At 33.0% G+C, this 20,346-nt stretch overlaps 1 protein-coding gene across 1 annotated transcript in view; it reads left to right on the forward strand.

Annotated features, from left to right (window-relative positions):
• Positions 1–20,346, forward strand: part of LOC135128993 (lachesin-like) — a 75,992-nt gene that overhangs the window by 41,100 nt on the left and 14,546 nt on the right. Inside the window, exon 3 of the mRNA XM_064056076.1 lies at positions 10,798–11,005. Coding sequence (XP_063912146.1) covers positions 10,798–11,005 — 208 coding nt within the window. The remainder of the gene's footprint in view (positions 1–10,797; positions 11,006–20,346) is intronic.

A 20,346-nucleotide genomic window follows, 5' to 3' on the forward strand; every position in this document is an offset into this window, starting at 1 on the left:
CGCCGATAACGTGTCGGTCGCTCGGGCGCCAGCTCCCTGTTCAGAGCAGGGAGCGCCGGGGTTGCTCTCAAACCGGAGCCACGGATCTCAGGTGGTGAGCGCCCGCGAAAACACGATAATAAAATAAAACGGCAAGAAATATTTTAGACAATAAATCAGGTTTATACCCTGCCAGCAGATACACGGCCAAGACAATAAAACTTAGGGCTAATCCTAAATCAAATAAATATGAAACGGTTTTACAAAAAAAACAAATAAGAACAAGACAACTCGTCAAAGCGGAATTTATGTTCCTTAGCATAGTCTGTAATACTTCCTCGGTGATTTTACTCTCTTTACAGGTACAACACATCACATTTCTGCGCCGAAAAAACCTGCCGCATATTATCCTCTCCACCCGGTCTTAACGCAAAGAATCCACTTGAATAAATGAAAAAAATTGCAAATTTAACTGGAAACCGTGTGTTCCGTTTCCGTTACGCGGTCTTGTGCTTTTATTTCTATTGAAATTCAAGTTCTGTCTTTGTCGAATTTATGATGAGTATAGATATATATATAGTAATAACTAGATGAGTACTAAAATTACAAGAAATTCTGCAAAAAAGATTTAATTACTTTACTCTCTATCAAGAATTTCAAACAACAAATCATTTACGTTATGTTAAATTATTAATTGATTCAGTTTATGGACCAAATCAAAAAAAAGTTCAATTTTGTTTAAATTTTTATTATTTCAAAAAAGGCCACACCTCTTAAAGAACACTTGCTAATATGGAACTGTAATAGGATTCTCGCGATCATCAAGACACACTGGAAACATTATATTAACCCAAACAATGCGAAGTACCACAGTTGCAAGAAATGAAGCAAGAAACGCTTAATTACGGCATACTCCACGAAGAATTTCAAACACTAAAGAATTTTCAAGATGTGAAATGACTCATTAATTCAAGTTATGGATCAAATTAGAATGAATTCCATCAAGTTTACATCGTGAGCCGGCTTAAAATATCCCCACATTATATTAATCAACCGTTAAGAATAGTTTAAACGCCGTTGTTAATCTCGATGTCTACTTAGGTAAAAACATTTAATAAGTGAATTTATTAAATTATCTTAGAACGATGAAGAATTAGAAATCTTAACATGAATAGAGAATGAAACAACAAAGTGTAACTTACGGCAAGGACTGTGGCGTCGAATGCTATTCATTTATAGCTAAACAATTGCCCCTTTTATAAAACCACAATAACAATTCTCATTCAAAAAAGCCTAAATCACAATTCCGTAAACAACAATTAAAGAAAGATTAAAGGAATACCAAAAGGCAGCTATAAAACCCATAAACAACGCTCAAGTCCAGAGAATTATACCTACTCTTAGTAGACCAATCACCCGACGTTTCACCCAGCAGGCAGTAAAACTCTCTTACGCTTAACCTCTCTGAAGGATGTGTAAAGCACTGTATGATGATGTAACACAGTTTATGTCTCCAATAATAACAAAGTTCGCAGTGATAGACCAATTCCTGTGGACACTCAGCAGCGAGATATGTATCCATAACTTCTCTCGTTTGGTTTCCTCCCGGTCATTACGCCTGTGATGGTCACAACTGGCGTTTCCGTATCCTCACAGCAGTATGTGTCTAGAGCCAGGGAACAAGTTTATTATGTTCTTTGTTGGCAAGTGGCCTGTAAATACTATCCATCAAACAGTGAACAACGCAGTCTTTCGTACTCGAAATTGCATACAATAAACGGACCTATAAGATGCAACGAAGCATGAACTGTGCAGTTTTATATTGAAAATTCCTTGCTTTCAGTCTCGACACTGAGAAGTAATGCGGTGGGTGCTCAATTACTCCAGGAAGCCACACCTGTCACCGCACAGAGAAGACACTTCGTATCTAACATTTCCACGTGTTGCGCTGCGAATTTTAATTTAATTTTATGTAGATTAAAAATTGTGTTTGCTGTGCTGTACCGGAACCACTGCACTGTTTCAATTGTATCGTGGTGAAGAGGAAGTGCGCTGTGCCATTCACCAGCTCTATATAATTGTTACAATAAGACGCACTATCAGTAACCAGAAATTAATTTCAACGAACATGACGTGTTGACTCCCCTGTCAACTCGTATTACGTGCTGATATTTCATCACCGTGAACGGTCTTGTTTCCGGGAAAAATCCGCGCAAGAATTATTCGCTGCCTGCAGCAGCAGTAAGCCACGGTATTAATTGAGAATGTATTTCAAGCACTTTGTTTGCTTTGCCACAAGAATGAAAGAGCCTTTCAGTTCGATACCATTATATTTGAGTAACTCGTCAGCCTACGCTAAGTGAAGATGTATCAACTTTGGAACGTATTCTGTACGTATCGTTATTTCCGGGCATTCGACTCGGCTAGAGCCGTATCGCTCTATTATTGTTTGAAATCACGTACAAAGTAATAATAACTTGCTTCATGTTAGCAAGAGGGTGCAGTTGTCATTACGAGCGAAAGTTACAAAGGTAGTGCTTATAAATCATTGTGGATTTTCATTACTAACTTTTTCGTAGGCACTTTTAATGGACGGTTATAAATTCAGATAACAATTTCAAAAGCTTCTCTTTTTAATAAAGAAATGGAAGTCGGAACGGCGACAGAACGCGCGCAATCCTGAAGATTAAAAGATGCATTGATTTTACATTTACTACTAAAATTAAAATGTGAAAGTATGCGTAACCTGTACAATGGATTATATTGAACATTTTATGCGAGCTACAAAATGATTGACTACTAGGAGTTGGTTGTTTGGCGGCTTTGTGGGGTTATTGCAGAATATTTGGAATTTTTTATCGATCGGGTTAAGAGGTATCAGATTTATTATTTTCTGAATTTTGTTGAAACATGACTTGCTTTGAGACGTATATTGTTTTCGTAAAAAATACACTGAGAAAATGTCAATAAGCGAGGGGAATTTCAATAATAACCTATCTAGCTATGAAATAAATGAGTTCCATTTTTTGGGGAGCTTTAGTCGTACCAACCACTACAAAATTCATAACAATTTTTGTTTTATTGAAACGGAAAAAAGATGTGAAGTAGAAGCTATTGTTTAGGTCTTATATACAAACTCTATGAATAATTTGTACTACATTTAACATTATACAAATATCGTTTGTAATTAATATCTGTTCTAAAATTATCTATAATTAATGGACCAAACATGTATTAATTTTCTGATTCGATGTTTCATAATGACTAATCAATCATTTACAACTATTGTTATAAATCATTTATTTGTTACGTATTCGAACAAATATGATACACCCAGATTCTATTTAATAATTATCCCTAATAATAATTTTCTCTGTTTTTCAGAAAAATAAGCGGAAGTTTACGTTTTAGCTTGAATTAGACTTACGCAATATTTTTTTATCGTTAGTTTACATTTATTTCCATAAAAAATAGGTTTTTTGCAGTTTGGTTAATATTCTTGTTCAAATATTACGCAGATGTTTTAATAGATTTTAGGATAAAATATCTGTTCTTTTTTTTATACTGCAGATAGGGAATGTACCTCATTGTTATAACAAGAATGGTTGAGATTAAAGCATAGACTCCGGAATTAATTAGTTCGTGCCAAGAGCTTCGAGTACATCACAACTGCATTCATAACAGTTTCATAGAAATTCTTTCGCTGCTTGTTTTTCATCGGAATTTTAAAAACTGTGGCATCCAGAGCGCTGAAATTCTGTTCATGCCAAGAAAAATATTATCATATCATAAACTTTGGAAATATTACCACCACACATAAGGACGTTAATGTATATTTTCCGTTTACTGTAGTTTAGAGGGCGTGCGGAAACAGTGCCTTAGCCAACACGTTTTAAAAGAACTTCTTGAAGCATATGTCTGCCGCTTCGCCAGGTGCGGATCAGTGCGTCGCTTCGGACAGCCTTCTCGTCACGGGTGGATTGGAATTGCAGTTCTATGCACAATTCCCTCGTTCTCCAAAGAAATTGTGTCGTGACAGCCACGCGCAGTACTGCGTTCTATTGTGACCTACTACAGTGGTTGTCGATTCTACCCTGGAGCATGATAGTGTTGACAGCAAATGAAAATTAATTCGGACATATTTTTCGTTTTTGTTAGACTATCTTGTAACAACCAAAAGAGTCACACAAATGACAAAACTTATAAGAATAAAATTGGTCGAAGGTTACTTTGATAGAACTTCCCTCGCCCTTGAAGTACAGTCCAACAAATCACGCTTATTTGATAAATTATATAAAATTTTTGTTTTCTGATAATCTTTTTATAGTAAAAACTACTGGTGTAAATGACAACTTCAACTCTGTGTGCCGCGGGGACACAAATTCCAAGGGGGTACTTTCCGTAGACATAGGGACAATATAAAATATGTTCAAAGCAAATAACCCATTGAAAAAAGTGTATTATTACCAGTGTACATGCTTAAGTTTGCTTGTTCATATTTATACATTGAAAGAATGTCACGTGGAAATTTATTTGATTTGAACCTTTCCTCGAAACAGATGACTAAAATGACTAATTAACCCACACTGGAACCAAATATTTTGAATATGATTATTATTCTTATTTGATCATATTTTTATAAAAATGAGGTTCTTAATTTGATCAATAAACAATTGGTCGAACGCCATAAGTATAATCAGAAAAATCCAGCTTTTTAAAAAATATATAAAATTTGATTTTACGATTTTCGTTTTGTGATAACCTCTGTAAAGTGATAACCAGCGGCATAAATAACACTCCCGCAGCCACTGATAAACCTGTAGTTCTTTGAGCAAATGTATCATTTTAAAAGATCTATGTGATGGCAAACTCACATTTATATGATCACTTTCGGTAGAACCGGAAATGACATCAACTTTATTTTTTTTATGGAACACTAGGTATATTTTTTCATAAACGGAAAGACTGATTTTTTCTAAAAATCAAAGGCAATCAATATTTCTAAAATGAATACTTAAAAAGTTATTAAATAAAATACACGAAAAATTCATATTAATTGAGAGACAATCTAGTAGCTTGAAAAATTGACACTCATGTCATTTATTCACATAGGTGATCTTTTAAAATGATACAAATTTGGTCAAAGAACTATATGTTTATTTAAAAAAAAAAAAATTAAGGGGGTTGTATCAAATAAATAAACATGTGGTATTTAAAGCACATAGATATAACTAATGACATAAAATGTCCTTCAGCACTAGGTAATAGCAACCTCAAGTGTTTATTTATGTTTATGCAACGAAAGAATGTACCGTAGAAATTAGTTTGATTTGAATGAGTTTGTGTTCTTAAAACGGAGGACTAAAAATAATAATTAAACCATAATCGAACAAAACGTTATGAACATTCGGAAATTACGTGTCTAATACAAATTCATACAGACAGACAAACAGACGAAAACGTGAGACTAATTTTTGGTACTGTAGGGGTCATAAAACATCGAGAAAACATAAAAGTGGCAATTCGTCCGATGGACTGGATTACTATACTTCCTTACTTTACCCTCGGGAAATAAAAGTTAAGTTTGACAGCCACACTTTGCGTAAAAAAGTCAAAAAGCTCAGGATGAGTTTTCGTTCTTCAGAACCTGGACTTGTATGCAGTTTTTAGTTTTTACGTTCCGAGTGTAAGTATTGTAAAAAGGTTCATCCGGCGAATGGTTACTTTAATGTTTTTTCGACGATTGAGGAATCCTTAGTATTCGACAAAATAGCATTTCCGTCTGTCTGTCGGTCTGTCGGTCTGTGTTTATATATTTTTTTGGAAATATATTCCCCGAAACTACGGGACTTATTGTTGTCAAATAGTATACGTATGTTAGAAATATCATGCTCCCCATATTTATCTAATTATCCCCATTAACAAATTGTGACCTTCAAATAATGTACAGTAAATGTTATTTAAATTTTATAAAATAACATACTCCAGGTGTGTTTTATGAACGCCCTGAGTTTTTACTCTAGAAATTCAATCCCCCCCATCAAAAAAAAAAAATACAAATTATAGAAGAACATTCTGGAGGAGTATAATAGCAACACGAAGCATGTGGATGTCGTTGATTCGCTCTTCCATAGAGTGACTTTTTTTCTTACATTTTGACTGATATCATGTATATATTTTATCATGAATACAATATTACATTTTCCTTATCCTGACGCGCCAATTTATAATGAAAAAATCTGAGTCAAAGACAGCAAAAATACCCGTAGGGGGCGTTATAGCACAAGCGAAGTTTGGGGCTCCTGGTTGTGGCTGTTCTCCTCACCACGACGGTGAGTCTATCTATTGCGAGTATTGCCGCACAGCACATCTCCATGACGAACATGCCGTACGAGCAACGACAGATTAATGTCATCTCGACCGACCCTGACTTCTATTCAAACCTGCGTTTTTTGTGCAGATGGCGCAATTAATCCCCCCAGCTCGACTAGGAACCGCGCCCTTTGCTTCTACTACGTATTTCGGTGTTATTTAATCTCAATTTAATTTAAATGTTCAATTTCTATGACTTTGAGAATAAACTACAACTGAACAAGTGTCAAAGTTTCAAAAAGAGCAATAAACAACATTTAAATTCGCCATACACTCTCGTGACATTTTAAACAACAAAGAACTCTTATCTGAGATTAAGACTGAACATCAGACAATTATTTGATGCAGCAAGATATTTACATAACAAAAACTAGCAACGATTTATAAAAATAAAAAGATCTGGTAACATTTGTGTAGACAAAAAATTACGTAAAGTTAGAACTGCAGAGCATGAAAATTTACGTTCAATTTAAATTATGCAACAAAGAAAATTACTGAGGCTAACATTGTGAATGCGAAAAATTGTATGAAGTGAAAAATTGCAAAGCTTACAAAATTACATGAATTTTATATTTTATGTCCATTCGAGTTATTGGTTAAATTTTAAAAGTTACGTTATTCAGATGCATTGTGGGCCATCGTTTGCATTTCCCTAGACAAACACAAAAAAACACAGCAGGCAATTTGGAGGTTCAAAATGGCGTCGGACGAATGCGTCGTTCAAAAAAATGCGTCAAAAATATGTTTTCCAGAAATGTGATCAATCCTGTGGCGCTGTGCAAATAATGGTCTAAATCAAAGGAATAAAATGCACCTCCCACATTGTTGTTAATTTGTTCGATAAGATTTTTCAGTTTAAACATGTGCTACACAAACACAAAGGATTTACCTGAAGTTAAATTATGCTACACTTTATCAACGATTCAAACAAAGAGTTTACATTAGGTTAAATTATGCCACACTTTATCAATGATTCAAACAAATAATTTACATTATGTTCAATGATGTCTTGATCCATCTGATTAGTTACTTAAAACCATTAGCTTTGAGAGTTTATATCGGGAACCGTCCCAGCTTATCCCAGACAAAACACATGATAAAAAAACAACACAAAATGCATCAGGTGTTGCGAGGAAAGCTCCTCGGTGATATAATTAGATAAACAAAAGATGTGTCCTGACTAAGTGAATTTCATGAATGTCCTAACAAGCGCAATATCCAAACAAACTTTTAAATTGTGTTAGAAACAGTTAACGATTAAACTCCTGACATGAACTGTGAATTTCCAAACACTAAAACAAATATACACACGAGTTGGCGTCGGTCGAAGAATTAGCTACGTGTGTTGGGAACCTGTGGCGTCGTGGTCGTTACGATTAATTTTCGTTAAATAAACGCTTACTCCTTTTTATTAACTACCAAACCAACTAAACTTAACCTAGCTAACTCACCACGCAGTTACACTCACAACAAACACACCAAGAGTGACCGCCACTGAACGGAATAACTCATCTATCAAACCGCCCTCTTCCACCAACTCTCTAACTAAAATTCCAAGCAGAACTACCCACTACCCAAAAAGCGCTAACGTGCACATGGTTGCCTGTGTTTGACGATTTTTTTATTGATTTTTTTTTTAATTCAAATTATTCAAATGTGATTTCGCGCCGTTGCATTGGTAATTTTTTCAGCACGAAATTTTAATTCAAATTCGGTCACCACAATATCTAACAAAGTTTTTCGAAAATATAAAATGGAAATGACTTATTTCCCCAGCGTAACCCAAGAGAATTTTTGTAATAGGATCATTTCATATTTTCTTGATATTTCATGACACTAGAGTACAAAACGAAAAAAGCTAGTCAAAATTTTTCATCTCAATTTTTTTGTAGTACATGCCAAATAAATTGAAAAAAGTAACACAGTTGCAGTTGCGGTTAGGAATTTCGCTTGATTTTGTTTCTTATTATTATAATTTTTTTACTCAATATTTCTCGAGAACATACCGGTCTTATAATACACAATACCATCCAGACGAAACGTGGGCTATGGGTCAGTGGCACCTTTCCGTCTGGAGGACCCGAAGTTCGATTTCCGATATATCCATTTTTTTGTTACACTGACTTATTTACCCTTCACTTCAGGGGTCCAAATAATCTGGGATTAACATTTTGTATTAAGCAAATCTCGGTGTTAATAGCAGAAACAATCGTAAATTGTAACTGTCGGCTGTCTTCGCTCCTTGTTCTGAGTTTATGGTTTCTTAGGATAATGTATTTGTGCTAATGCAAAATCGAGTCGTCGATAGAAGTATCCACGCCTTATTTAGCGTTGCTTATATAGAATTACCCTAAAAACTAACGGATAGGATAATTTATTTGATAGATTAAACTGACAGTGAAAACCTTGCATATATTTATAGTATGGTTATACATTGGGGCTTTGATTACTACAACAATTTTATAATTATTGCTTCAGAACTAATTTAAATCGAGTCTTGTAAAGTGAATTTAAACTGAAATGGGGTTCGATTTCTTGTAATTGTAGCAATGTCTTTTAATCAGACTCTGCTAGATCTAAACCAAACTAGATTCACTTAATCCAATCAGTCTGAACTTGCGCTGTCCATCCGTATCGTAGATCTCGCAGTGTTAATGACGGAATGATTTTATGTTCAATTTTATAGCAGTTAATATTACACGCTGATTTAATAGCTGATACTATAAAAGTAACAATAATTTGCAACAAATTACACACCGGGTTCAATGTTTTTAATGCTGACAAGTTTTCGATCGATTTTCCGAAAAAATGATTACTTATGAATAAACACCAATTAACGCTGATTAACAAGGTCGATACTGTTTTTGTAGCAAGGATTTACGGAGTCGAGATTGATATAGAATACATGTACTCAAATTAGAGGCAAAATTGAAATTCAGTTTGCGAAATAATACAATGTATTTTGAGATGAAAATTTAACCGTTGAATTTGCTGGTTACATTGTCACCACACTGTAGGTAAATAAATAATAGGCTGTGTGCATGCTTTAGCAAATTTATTATACCAGATGACAAACATCGACACATACACCCATAAATAAAACAATACAAAATTTGAATCAATATTACTCGATTGACAGTGTTTGATGAATAAAGCTCACCACAAACAAATAAAAAAAAACGTATTGTTTTCCACACAGTGAACTTCGATCTCCAAACGTTTCTACAATTTTTGTGCATATCGCAGGATTTTAATATTTTAAGTTCGACAATCCTTAACTACTCCAACAGGAAAATTCCCTCTCGCGAAAACGCCATTAAAAAGGATTACCCCGTAAGTGACGTATTTAAAGGAACGTGATCTCTATCCGTCAAAGCTTTTATTCCAATAAATTTAAAATTTTTGTGATTCAAACAGCGCGCATTCTTTAAGGAAAGTTTCAGCAGCCGGGAGTTACGGAAACGATCAAATTTTTCAAAGTTTGAAAGCTCTTTTCAAGTAAATCAATCCTTCTGTTCGCGTTAGACATAAGTTTTTTTTAATCGTAATATTATACTAAAGAGAAACTTTTAGAGGCGTTATCGGCGCAGTTCAGCACTGTGTGCTGCTGCTGTCTTTCAATAAAACAATTTCGACACTAACGTACTTCAATTAAAAGAAAAGAAGATTGATCGCGGAGCACGGAATTTTTCCTCGGAAACGTTCAGAAGTGAAATAAGTTCGCAACTTGTCGGAGTTTCGTATTGTTCGTTGAGGTTGGTTAAACATTCATAAATCTGCACAATATGTGAATTTAGTTCTGGTGCGAGCAAATGTAACGCCGACTTGGTCGTGCTTTATTTGTGTCGCTAGCTGCGTTAATTGTTTTATTTTATTGACAGGGTATTGATTGTTTTTTAATGGCGTGACTACGAAAGTACTTGTACAATTTGTAAGGTAAACTGTAATTATAATGATTAACAATACAGGTGAGTTATTAAAAATAAATTACAGTCAAAGAGTGGAAAATGTCAGCGGGTAATTACCTGGCTCGTTTAAGATTTAATAAAATAATTGGGACAAGGGGAGCGTTTATTAAAAATTTCATACAAAGTGCGTATGCCATACAAGGACCTACTACGCGGAAACCGCTCCAATTTTCATATTGTACGTCATGTGTTGGTTTTCTTCGTCGTTCACTACAATATGAGTTTATATTTAAATTACGCATTGTGATATTTTATGGCAACCCTCGGGCCCACATTCTGCTGTCTTTATTAATACCACCCTTAAAATGTCATACGTATGTAGTAATATTATTTAATCGCATTAGAAAATGTCACAACGGCATTATTAAATTTCAGTTGGGGCGACTTTACAATGTCACAAAATGAATTTTACGACCCTCGGAATTACGTTATAATTGTTATTGTGGTTCTTTGTTTTAACGGCGTATTTTTGTTACAGGTGGCGTGGTTGAGAGTGGACACACAGACCATTCTTACGATACATAATCACGTAGTCACGAAGAACCACCGAATCGGGGTGACCCACAGCGAGCTCAAGACTTGGTACCTCCACATAAGGGAAGTGCGCGAGTCCGATAAGGGCTGGTATATGTGTCAGATCAACACCGACCCGATGAAGAGTCAAATTTGTTACCTTGACGTTGTAGGTGAGTTGTGGTGTGAAAATACGAAACATTAAGCAGAATCGGTCCTGACGAAGCTAATTTGAAAAATGGATGTTGTCGGCAGCGAAAAACACGAAGGTTTAAATCATGTCCTATGAAAATAAAATAACGGTAAAGAATTTGTGCGGCGATATTTAAATACTGCTTTAAAAATCGGGGAAAATGATTTAGAGAGAACTCCTACGAAGTTAATAGTAAAGAAAATAATGTCCTTAGTGTTTCTAATGGATTGTAATCACCCACTTACAGCAAAACTATGTAGACGAAAACTAACTCTAATTATGGGTTGAAATAAATCAACTAAAATAGCCTTTAGTGTGGTACCGTAGACACAGAGTAGTATTGGAATTACTAAGTATTAGAACACTGTGTAAAAAACACTAATTTCCATTATTATTACACGAGTTCGACTTTGTAAAACGAGACGCTGGCGGCAAGTTTTTACAAAAAAACGAGTTACGAACAACAAGTTTCTTACACTATTAAATCTACTGAGGGATTCCAAGCCACAAAAAATGCTCTAAGAAAGTCTATTAAAGCATTGGTTCAGGTGGAATGAGTGCTTTAATCTGACTGTCAAGAACATCGATTTAGAAAAAAATGTTAACGGCTAAAACACATTGTACGGTAGTATAATTATAGACAAGAAAACATTAAGTTCGATTACGAAGAACCGATTAAATATTTTACCTTCAAAGGTGAGATGTTGCTACTGGATAAGTTTATCGTCATCTGCATAAGGCAACTTGCTACTTGATACTATTATTTTATGTAGAACGTCGTTCATAAATATTGTAAACAGTAAAGGACCGAAAGTAAACCCTGAACATAACTCTGAAATAAGTGAAAAGGGCCAGAAACTTAGACATTTAGTAAATACGTCTTTAGTTTTCAATTAGTGAACAACTAGTACCTTTATTTTTGTACAATATAAGGGGGCATCTAGTTGTATTTCCGTTTTTCTATGTTATTTCTACAAATATGTATTATAAAATAAATGCAGATTTGTGCTCCTAAGCAAATTTCTTGTAAAATAGACATTTTTCGCTCGATTAAGTATTTCAAATAAGATAGACTTTTGCTCCGATGCATTTGCACGCCGAAATACTTTTGGCCCTTTCTGAATTATTTCGACAAATATTACGTACTGATTAAAGATTCGTGGTTCTAAATAAATTTCTGCTAAATTGAGTTATTTTTCGATCGATTGGAGTAACCTTCATTTTTCGTAATTAAATTCTGAGAAAATTTCAGATTAGGCACACATTTTTTTCGATCGATTTAAGCAACTTGAATTTTATTATTTCAATCAATATTAGAAAAAAAATTGCAGATTTGTGACCCTGAGAAAAGTGCAAATTACAGAGTTACTTACTTAATCACGTTCCTCTTCTGCCATACGATGTAGAGGTTCAAATTATAGACATAACCTCTAATATCCCTGTGAGAAACTTTTATTTTTTTTTTAACTAGTGATCTTTTTCGATCGATCTGAGGAACTATCATTTTTGGAAAAACAAAGTGATGGAGGCTCTATGTTATTGCAAAAACTATTACAAAAATAATTACAGATCATTCATGATTCTGAGAAGATTCGTAATATGATAGACACCCTTTTTGGATTGATTTGATCAACTTTGAATTTTCAAAAAATTTAAAATGGAGTTCCTCAGGTACATCTGCGTTTTCTCTGTTATTTCACGTACTATTGGAAAAATAATTACAAATTAATGATCCTGTAAAGATTTCGGGTGCAGTAAACACGTTTCACTATCAATTGGAAAACTTTTATTTTTGTTAAAAAATGGTGGAGGCGCCGGAATAGATTTGGTATTTTTTTTCTGTTATTTCAACAACGATTAAAAAAATAGGCGCCTGTTCGTGATCTTAAGAAAAATATTTTAAAATATTAATTACATATTATAAGCCAATTTCTAATAGGAGGGCAAGTTTTATCACCGGTTTGAGCAACTTTTGTTTTTGTCAAAAAATGTGGATGCGCCGAAATAAAATTGCGTTTTACGCTGTTATTTGGATAATTATTATTACCATAATTAAAGCTTATGATCTCAAGAAAATTTTTAATGAAACGGGCATCCTTTTTGATCGATTTGAGCAAATTTAATTAAAAAAAAAAACGGAAAAGGCGCGGATATACATATATTTATCTTTTTCTCCGTTATTTCACGAACTATTACAACAGTAATAAAATATTGGTAATCCTGTAAAGATACACATGTTTTTCGATTGATTTGAGCAACTTAAATTTTTCGAAAAAAAAACAAGTTATATTTATTTGTCTTTCTCTTTTTTATTCCACCAAAATTTTAAAAGATAGACGTCTTTTTCAATCGCCTTGAAGAAATAATTAAAAACTTATGATTCTAAGCACATTTCTCATAAGGCAGAAATAACGGAGAAAAAACGCATCCATAATTTTATTCTTCCAAAAATGAAAGTTGATTTCAGCGATTAATTTAAAAAAAAAATATTGGAAGTGCCAAGGATACATCAATTTTTTCCTGTGTTATTTCAGCAACTATCACAAAAATAATAAAAAATCGTGATCCTGTGAAGATTTCGGATAAGATGGACATCTTTTCCGATCGATTTGGGCAATTTAATTTTTAGAAACAAAAATCGTGAAGTAAGTCGCTGAAAGACATATGCCCTTTTCTCTATTTTCGAGCGAACTATTAGAAAAATAATTACAGATTTGTAATACTGAGAAGATTCCGGATAAGAAAGACACATTTTTTTTATCGAATAGAGCAGATGAATTTTTTTGGATTGGAGCAATTTTTATTATTTTTTTTTAGATGCTAGGGACGCCGAGAGAAAATTGCGCTTTGTTCTAATATTTTGACAAGTATTGCAAACATAATTTACAAATTCGTGTTCTTCAGGAGTTTTCTGGTGAGCTGGAGTTCTTCGGTCGATTTATGTATACTAAATATTTCTAAACAAAAATAACGGTTGGGCGCGAAGATCCATTCGGGTTTTTCTCTCCTATTTGTACAAATATATATTACAAAAATAATGACAGATTCGTTGGCCTTAAAAGATTTGAGATGAGCCAGGTATCCTTTCGATAGATTAGAATAATTTGTGTTTTTTTTTGTAAACAAATAGAGAGGCCCTAATATACTTTTGCGTTTTGCTTTGTTACTTCTTTGTTATTTCAATAAATAGGATACCAACAATTACAAATTCTGGATCCTAAGCAAATTCCTTGTAAGATAGACATCTTTCACAAACGATTTGAACAGCTTTTATTTTTATAAAAAATGGTGGATGCGCCGAGCTTAATTTCAGTTTTTGTCTGTTATTTTAAAAAATATTACGACTCTAATTTTTTGTAAAAAATGCTGGAATGTCTTTGTTATTTCAAGAAATTTTACAAAAATAATTACAGACTGATGATCCTAACGAGATTTCTGATAAAATAAACATCTTTTTCGATCGTTCTGAGCAACTTTCATTTTTGGAAGAATAAAATGATGGAGGCGCCTTTTTCTCCGTTAATTCAAAAACTTTCACAAAAATAATTGCAAGTTCGTAACTCTGAAAACATGTTGGATACGATGGACACATTTTTGGATTGATTTGGGCAAACTTTTAATTTCCAAAAAATAATAAATGGAGCTGCCGATGAACATTTCGATGTTTCTCTGTTATTTGACGAATTATTATAAAAATAATTACAAATTCTTGATCCAGAGAAAATTTCGGGTGCAGTAGACATATTTTATTATCAATCGGAGTAACTTTTATTTTTGGTAAACAATGGTGGAGGCGCCGGGATAAATTTGTTTTTTTCGGTTATTTCAACAACAATTACAAAAATAGGTACAGATTCGTGATCTTGAGAAGATTTCAGTTAAGACTGAAATCGTTCTCGATCGATTTGAAAACAAATGGAGGAGCCGAGGTTAATTTGCTTTTTTCGGTGTTATTTGACGAACTATTAGAAAAATAATGCCAGATTCGTAATCCTAAGACAATTTCGGTTCAGATGGACACCTTTCCTTATTGATTTCAACAACTTTTATTGTAATGAGTTGTAGAGACGTCGAAATAAATTTGGGTTTCTCGATGTTATTTCAATGAACAGCATTATTAATTGTTATTAATTTTGCTGAAATAAATTTTGGTTTTTCTATGTTATTTTAGAAAATATTACAGAAATAATTATTATGGATTTATGATTCTAAGTAAATTGCTCATAATTCAGACATACCATCTTTCGATTGATTTGGACGATTAATTTTTCGAAAAAAAAAATGGTGGAGGCGCCAAAGGTATAAGTATTAATTTTTTCCTGTGATTTTTCAGCAACTATCACAAAAATACTAACAAATAGCGATCCTGTGAAGATTTCGGATAAGATGGACATTTTTTCCGATCGATTTGGGCAATTTATTTTTTTGAAACAAAAATGGTTGAGGCGCTGAAAGATTTTTTCTTTATTTTCTAGCGAAGTATTAGAAAAATAATTACGGATTTGTAATCCTGAGAACATTTCGGATAAGATAGACACATTTTTGGATCTATTTGAGCAGATTAATTTTTTTGGAATGGAACAATTTTAATTTTTGTAAAAAATGGTGGAGGCGTCCGGATAAATTTGCGCTTTGCTCTATTATTTTAACATGTATTATAAACAAAATTTACAAATTCGGGATTCTGAGAAATTTTCTGGTGAGCTGGAGATCAGCATCCTTTGGATCTATTAGAACAACTTGTGCTTTATTTGTAAAAAATAGGGAGGCACTAATATACATTTGCGTTTTCTTTTGTTATTTCTTTGTTATTTCAATAAATAGTACACCAATAATTACAGATTCTCGATCCTAAGCAAATTTCCGGTAATATAGACATCTTCCACGATGTATCTGAGCAACTATTATTTTTTGTAAACAATGGTGGAGGCGCCGGGATATTTGCCTTTTTTCTGTTAATTCAATAACCATTACAAAAATAGGTACAGATTCGTGATCTTAAGAAGATTTCGATTAAGACTGAAATCTTTCTCGATCGATTTGAAAACAAATGGAGAAGCCGAGGTAAATTTGCTTTTTTCTGTGTTATTTCACGAACTATTAGAAAAATAATGCCAGATTCGTAGCCCTAAGACAATTTCGGGTCAGATGGACACCTTTCCTTATCGATTTCAGCAACTTTTATTGTAATGAGTTGTAGAGCCGTCAAAATAAATTTGGGTTTCTCGATGTTATTTCAATGAATATGTAAAAGTATTAATTATTATTAATTGTGCTGAAATAAATTTTGGCATTTCTATGTTATTTTAGAAAATATTACAGAAATAATTAAAGATTTATGATTCTAAGTAAATTGCTCATAAGGCAGACACATCATCTTTCGATTGATTTGGGCGATTAATTTTTCGAAAAAAAAAATGGTGGAGGCGCCAAAGGTATGTCAATTTTTTCCTGTGTTATTTCAGCAACTATCACAAAAATACTAACAAATCGCGATCCTGTGAAGATTTCGGATAAGATGAACATATTTTCCGATCGATTTGGGCAATTTAATTTTTTGAAAAAAAAATGGTGGAGGCGCTGAAAGACTTTTTCTTTATCTTCTAGCGAAGTATTAGAAAAATAATTACGGATTTGTAATCCTGAGAAGATTTCGGATAAGATAAACACATTTTTTGATCTATTTGAGCAGATTCATTTTTTTGGAATGGAGCAATTTTAAATTTTTGTAAAATATGGTGGAGGCGCCGGGATAAATTTGCGCTTTGCTCTATTATTTTAACAAGTATTATAAACATAATTTACAAATTCGTGATCCTCAGAAATTTTCTGGTGAGCTGGAGATCTTTTTCGATCGATTTATATAAACTAAATATTTGTGAAAAAAAACAAAGAATGGTTGGGCGCGAAAATCCATTTGCGTTTTTCTCTCCCATTTGTACAAATTTGTATTTCAAAAATAATCACAGGTTCGTTATTTTTAAAAGATTTGGGATGAGACAGGTAACCTTTCGATCGATTAGAACAACTTGTGCTTTATTTGTAAAAAATAGGAAGGCACTAATATACATTTGCGTTTTCTTTTATTATTTCATTGTTAATTCCATAGTAGGTACACCAATAATTACAGATACTTGATCCTAACCAAAATTTGTGGTAAGATAGACATCTTTCACGATCGATTTGAGCAACTTTTATTTTTTGTAAAAATGCTAGAATCGCCGTTTGCGTTTGTCTTTGTTATTTCAACAACTTTTGCAACAATAACTGCAGATTGATGATCCTAACCAGATTTCTGATAAAATAAACATCTTTTTCGATCGTTCTGAGCAACTTTCATTTTTGGAGAATAAAATGATAGAGGCGCCTTTTTCTCCGTTAATTCAAAAACTTTCACAAAAATAATTGCAAATTCGTAACTCTGAGAACATTTTGGATAAGATAGACACATTTTTAGATTGATTTGGACAAACTTTTAATTTCCAAAAAATAAAAAATGGAGCTGCCGAGAAACATTTGGATTTTTCTCTGTTATTTCACGAACTATTAGAAAAATAATGCCAGATTCGCCAAGGATCCATTAATTTTTTCTGGTGTTATTTCAGCAACTATATCACAAAAATACTATCAAATCGCGATCCTGTGAGGATTTCGAATAAGATGGTCATTTTTTCCGATCGATTTAGGCAATTTAATTGTTAGAATCACAAATGGCCTTTTTCTTTATTTTCTAGCGAAGTATTAGAAAAATCATTACGAATGTTTAATTCTGAGAAGTTTTCGGATAAGATAAGCACATTTTTTGTTCGATTTGGGCAGATTAATTTTTTTGGATTGGAGCAAATTTTAATTTTTGTAAAGAATGGTGGAGGCGCCGAGATAAATTTACGCATTGCTCTATTATTTTAACAAGTATTACAGACATAATTTACAAATTCGTGATCCTTAGAAATTGTTTGGTGAGGTGGAGATCTTTTTCAATGGATTAATGTAAACTGTATATTTCTAAAAAAAAAAATGGTTGGACGCGAAGATCCATTTGGGTTTTTCTTTCGCATTTTTACAAATATGTATTTCTAAAATAATCACAGATTCGCTATCTTTAAAAGATTTGGGATGAGCCAGGCATCCTTTCGATCGATTGGAACAGCTTGTGCTTTATTCGTAAAAAATATGGAGGCACTACTGTACATTTGGGTTTTCTTTTGTCATTTCAATAAATAGTAGACCAATAATTACAGGTTATTGATCGTAAGCAAATTTCTGGTAAGATACACATTTTCCACGATCTATTTGAGCAACTTTTATTTTTTGTACAAAATGCTAGAATCGCTGTTTGGGTTTGTCTTTGTTATTTCAACAAACATGATCCTAAACAGATTTCTGATAAAATAAACATCTTTCTCGATCGCTCTGAGCAACTTTCATTTTTGGAAGAATAAAATGATGGAGGCGCCTTTTTCTTCGTTATTTCAAAAACTCTCACAAAAATAATTCGTAACTCTGAAAACATGTTGGATAAGATGGACACATTTTTGGATTGATTTGGGCAAACTTTTAATTTCCAAAAAATAATAATAAAAAATGGAGCTGCCGAGAAACATTTGGATTTTTCTCTGTTATTTCACGAATTATTATAAAAATAAATACAAATTCTTGATCCTGAGAAAATTTTGGGTGCAGTAGACATCTTTTACTATCAATCGGAATAACTTTTATTTTTGGTAAAAAATGTTGGAGGCGCCGGGATAAATTTGTTTTTTCTGTCATTTTAACAACTATTATAAAAGTAGGTACAAATTCGTGATGTTAATAAGATTTCAGATAAGACTGAAACATTTCTCGATCGATTTGAGCTAGAAACAAAGATTGGAAGAGCCGAGGTAAATTTACTACTTTCTGTGTTATTTCACTAACTATCAGAAAAATAATGCCAGCTTCGCCAAGGATACATCTTTTTTTTCCGGTGTTATTTCAGCAACTATATCACAAAAATACTATCAAATCGCGATCCTGTGAAGATTCCGGATAAGATGGACATTTTTTTCGATCGGTTTGGGCAATATAATTTTTAGAATCACAAATGGCCTTTTTCTCTATTTTCTAACGAAGTATTAGAAAATCATAGAATTACGGATTTGTAATTCTGAGAAGATTTCGGAGAAGATAAACACATTTCTCGTTCGATTTGAGCAGATTAATTGTTTTGGCTTGGAGCAATTTTTAATTTTTCTAAAAAATGGTGGAGGCGTCGAGATAAATTTACGCTTTGCTCTATATTATTTTAACAAGTATTACAAACATAATTTACAAATTCTTGATTCTGAGAAAATTTCGGGTGCAGTAGACACCTTTTACTATCAATCGGAGAAACTTTTATTTTTGGTAAAAAATGGTGGAGGCGCCGGGATAAATTTGTTTTTTCTGTCATTTTAACAACTATTACAAAAATAGGTACAGATTCGTGATGTTAATAAGATTTCGGATAAGACTGAAATCTGTCTCGATCGATTTGAGTTAAAAACAAATGTTGGAGGAGCCGAGGTAAATTGGCTTTCTTCTGTGTTATTTCACGAACTATTAGAAAAATAATGCCAGATTCGCCAAGGATACATTAATTTTTTCAGGTGTTATTTCAGCAACTATCACAAAAATACTATCAAACCGCGATCCTGTGAAGATTTCGGGTAGGATGGAAATTTTTTCCGATCGATTTGACAATTTAATTTTATAATCACAAGTGGTCTTTTTCTTTATTTTCAAGCGAAGTATTAGAAACATCGTTACGGATTTGTAATTCTGAGAAGATTTCGGATAAGATATACACATTTTTTGATCGATTTGAGCAGATTAATTTATTTGGATTGGAGCAAATTTAAAAAGAAATGGTTGGGGAACGGCCGTAAATTTGATTTTTTGTGTATTATTTCACGAACTATTCTATTAAATTTGGGTTTCTCTATGTTATTTTAATAAATATTTTAAAAGATAAATTATATATTATAAACCAATTTCTGATAAGACGCCAGGTTTTGTCACAGATTTGAGCAATTTTTTGTCAAAAATTGTGGAGGCGCCGAAACAAATTTTCGTTTTACTGTGTTATTTCAATAAATATTATAACCTTAATTAATTTTACGATTTTAAGGAAATTTCTCATAAAAGAGGCATCTTTTTTAGCCGATTTGGGATACTTTGATTTTTCAAAAAAAGAATGGTGTTATTTCCACAACTATTGCAAAAATGACCACAGATTCGTGATTTTGAGGAGACTTTGAATAAGATACCGTCTTGTTTAATCGATTTTAGTGACTTTAATTT

Source organism: Zophobas morio, unplaced genomic scaffold (assembly GCF_036711695.1).
Source record: "Zophobas morio isolate AGI-343-1 ecotype UQ-CSIRO unplaced genomic scaffold, CSIRO_AGI_Zmor_V1 ptg000014l, whole genome shotgun sequence".
Taxonomy (NCBI): Eukaryota; Metazoa; Arthropoda; class Insecta; order Coleoptera; family Tenebrionidae; genus Zophobas; species Zophobas morio.